Consider the following 3,143-nt stretch of genomic DNA (forward strand, 5'->3'; position numbering starts at 1 on the left):
CTCCTGATCCGCGGCTGTTTACCACAAACACAACATTTATCCATTATTTTGATTTCAAGTCCAAACGTCGTTTCTGAAAATGCTTTTTCAGCATTGTGATTCTCTTTTATCACAGTGCAGTAATACAATCTTTCATAGACATATTCACGTTTAAACTCAATAAATATAACTTTGTTTAACTACCACCACGAGTGCCATCTATTATTGCCTTGTTTATCTAAAAGTGCACTTTTCCTTGTTTTAAATCTAGCCAAAAAGCCATGTGTTGACTGTGAAACAGTAGACTTTAATTATATGCATTTATGGTGTAATTTCTCAATTTCAGTGTCAATCCATGTTAATTTTTTACCACGAATAATGCATGCAGCACAGCAGAAATAGATTCCGTGCGGAAACGATCGCAGCATGACTGCTGCAGACGCACCGCTCCTGGAGCGCACTGCCGGACCACAATCGCGTGCAGTGTGAACGCTCTGATCCGTTAACATGGGCGCGGACAAAATACGCACCACAGACGGAGTGTGTGAACCTGCCCGCCTGGTCTGTTCTGTTCTTGTGCTCCATTTAGGCGTGCTGCATTCTGATTGGTTCGGATAGCATACTGCAGGAGGTCGGGGGCGCGGAAAATCGTGCTATAAAGCGATTTAGAAATCGCGCATGCTCAAATCGTGATTTTATGACGATTTCGATTAATTGCACAGCCTTAGTTCAAACTGAGCTTTGCTTAAAATAACGTCTTGAGACCGCTAGTGAAAATGCTCCTCATTCGTGTGCTTTTGTTTGATTAAATACAACGTTTTTCATTGCGAATTATAAAATCAGGATTAAAGCCAACATGATTCGAGGACGTTCCAAAATGCATCTTTTGTTCGTGAAAATAAGCAAGAACATCTGTCCTTTTCAGGATTCCCACCGTTGGAAAAATCATGGAATTTTAAAATTGTGATCGCAAAGCCTGGAAAATTTCTTAACATATAATGAAATCTTTAAAAGTGATGAAAAAGTCTATTAAATATATTAAAATTATAATGTAATGTATAATAATATATTTTAAGATAATATGTGCGCCTGCAGCACAAAAGCAGTGTTAAGTCGCTGGGGTATATTTGTAGCAATAGCCAACAATACATTGTATGAGTCAAAATTATCAATTTTTCTTTGTTTATATTATAGATGCCAAAAATCATTAGGATATTAAGTTAGGCTCATGTTCCATGGAGATATTTTGTAAATTTCCTACCATAAATATATCAAAACTTCATTTTTGATTAGTAATATGCATTGCTAAGAACTTCATTTGAACAACTTTAAAGATGATTTTCTCAATATTTAGATTTTTTTGCACCCTCAGATTCCAGATTTTCAAATAGTTGTATCTCGGCCAAATATTGTCCGATCCTAACAAACCATACATCAATGGAAAGCTTATTTATTCAGCTTTCAGATGATGTATCAATCTCAATTTTGAGAAATTGACCCTTATGACTGCTTTTGTGGTCCAGGGTCACATATTGCATTTAATAAATCTAGCTCTTTTGTAATTTAGAAATATTAAAAGAGCTGAATCTTCAATATTTCTTCTTCATTTTCCTAATTGTAATATTTTTTTTACAAATCCTATATATATATATATGTGTGTACTAATAAACAGCCAATATGTTAGTAATATGCATGCTAATTAATAGTGAGAATTGGTCCTTAAAATAAAGTGTTTCCAAATTAAACACTAAATAAGCAATCAGCAGATTCTCTACAAAAAAAAAAAAAGATTCTGTCTAGTCTGTATTATATCTTTTTTTCCCTCGACCACATCAGGAGTTGTGTAATGTGGTAGACTGGTAGTACAAACGATGTTTATTGCAATATTACCAGTTTATTACCCCTAACCAGAACATTTGCTTTACTTTGCATGTAGATGGGGTACCTCAAAAAGGACTCCGACGGGTCCCTCAACTACACTGTTGTAAATCAAGATCCTGAAGCAGAGGGTATGAGCATCACTTTATATAGTGGACTATATGTATGTGTGTGTGTATGTGTGTGTGTGTGTGTGTGTGTGTGTGTGTGTGTGTGTGTGTGTGTGTATCTTACCGACCCGTAACTTTTGAAAAGGAGTGTGAAATATCTTATTATACAATATATAATAAATGTTTTTGTTTTTCAGAAAAGGAACATGCCGATTGATGACACTAAGTCTAGTTTATGTGACATGCCGGTGAGAATTATATATCTTTTGTGCAATACGTTTCAAAGTATGACATTGATGACATTTTCTCGATGTTTCGATAGGGAACAGATGGAAGCAGCATAGAAGCTGGTTCAGTGCTGGATTTCATGAGCATGAAGAGCTACCCAGACAATCCTCTAGATATGCTCAACACGTTACGTGAGTCCTATATCACGCATCTAAACCTCCCGGCTGCGCAGGCCTTTGCTCTAGCTGAACCTGGGTGTTTTCTGATCTGCAGGTAAATGTGTGAAGAAGGAGCCGGAGCATGAAGACGGTCATCAGCACTTTGACGACGCAGCCAAACTTCTGCAGGAGTTTCAGGATGCAGCGGTGGACCGAGTCGGATCCCGACCGTCCTCCAATCTCTCGTCCCTGTCAAACACTTCCGAGAGGGATCCGCACCATTTAGGTACTGAGTCATAGTTATAAGGCAAAATCGCACATTATTTCAGTTGTTTTGAGGCTTTCTAAAATTAAAACAAAATGAAAGAAAAGTCAAACAGGAAAGTGCCTAACCCTGTAAAAGCATGACGTGCATGAAGCATATGAAATGATAGTCAGAAATATCTAATTATTTTAAATGGAACAGTGTATTGAACCTTTAGACAAAATATGTTTTTTAAATCAAAAAAAAAAAAGTTTGCATATTTTTTTTTTTTAGTTGAGTGTCATATTTGATCTGTCAGGCTTTTATGGATCATACAGTATGATATAGTAAGAATATGAAGTAAAAAAGAAAACAGCTCTTTATTTCAGAGACTCGAACTGAGCAAAAATATGCAATTTGGTGCAGGTGCTGATATTTATATGATGAAATCTGATTCTTGTAATGTAAATCGGGTTTAAATCTTTTTATTAAGGTATTCAATGAAACAATCCAATAGTTATTGTTAGATACCATGATTTCAGTTAT

The 3,143-nt window shown here is 36.0% G+C and overlaps 1 protein-coding gene across 1 annotated transcript in view; it reads left to right on the forward strand.

Moving 5' to 3' along the window:
- The window catches only part of LOC107601966 (bromodomain-containing protein 9-like), a 16,053-nt gene that overhangs the window by 11,318 nt on the left and 1,592 nt on the right, over positions 1-3,143 (forward strand). The window contains exons 7-10 of the mRNA XM_016294339.1: positions 1,916-2,020; positions 2,165-2,215; positions 2,290-2,386; positions 2,469-2,639. Of these exons, the coding sequence (XP_016149825.1) occupies positions 1,916-2,020; positions 2,165-2,215; positions 2,290-2,386; positions 2,469-2,639 (424 nt within the window). The remainder of the gene's footprint in view (positions 1-1,915; positions 2,021-2,164; positions 2,216-2,289; positions 2,387-2,468; positions 2,640-3,143) is intronic.

The sequence above is a fragment of the Sinocyclocheilus grahami genome, unplaced genomic scaffold (genome assembly GCF_001515645.1).
Source record: "Sinocyclocheilus grahami isolate Dianchi unplaced genomic scaffold, SAMN03320097.WGS_v1.1 scaffold316.1, whole genome shotgun sequence".
In the NCBI taxonomy this organism is placed as follows: Eukaryota; Metazoa; Chordata; class Actinopteri; order Cypriniformes; family Cyprinidae; genus Sinocyclocheilus; species Sinocyclocheilus grahami.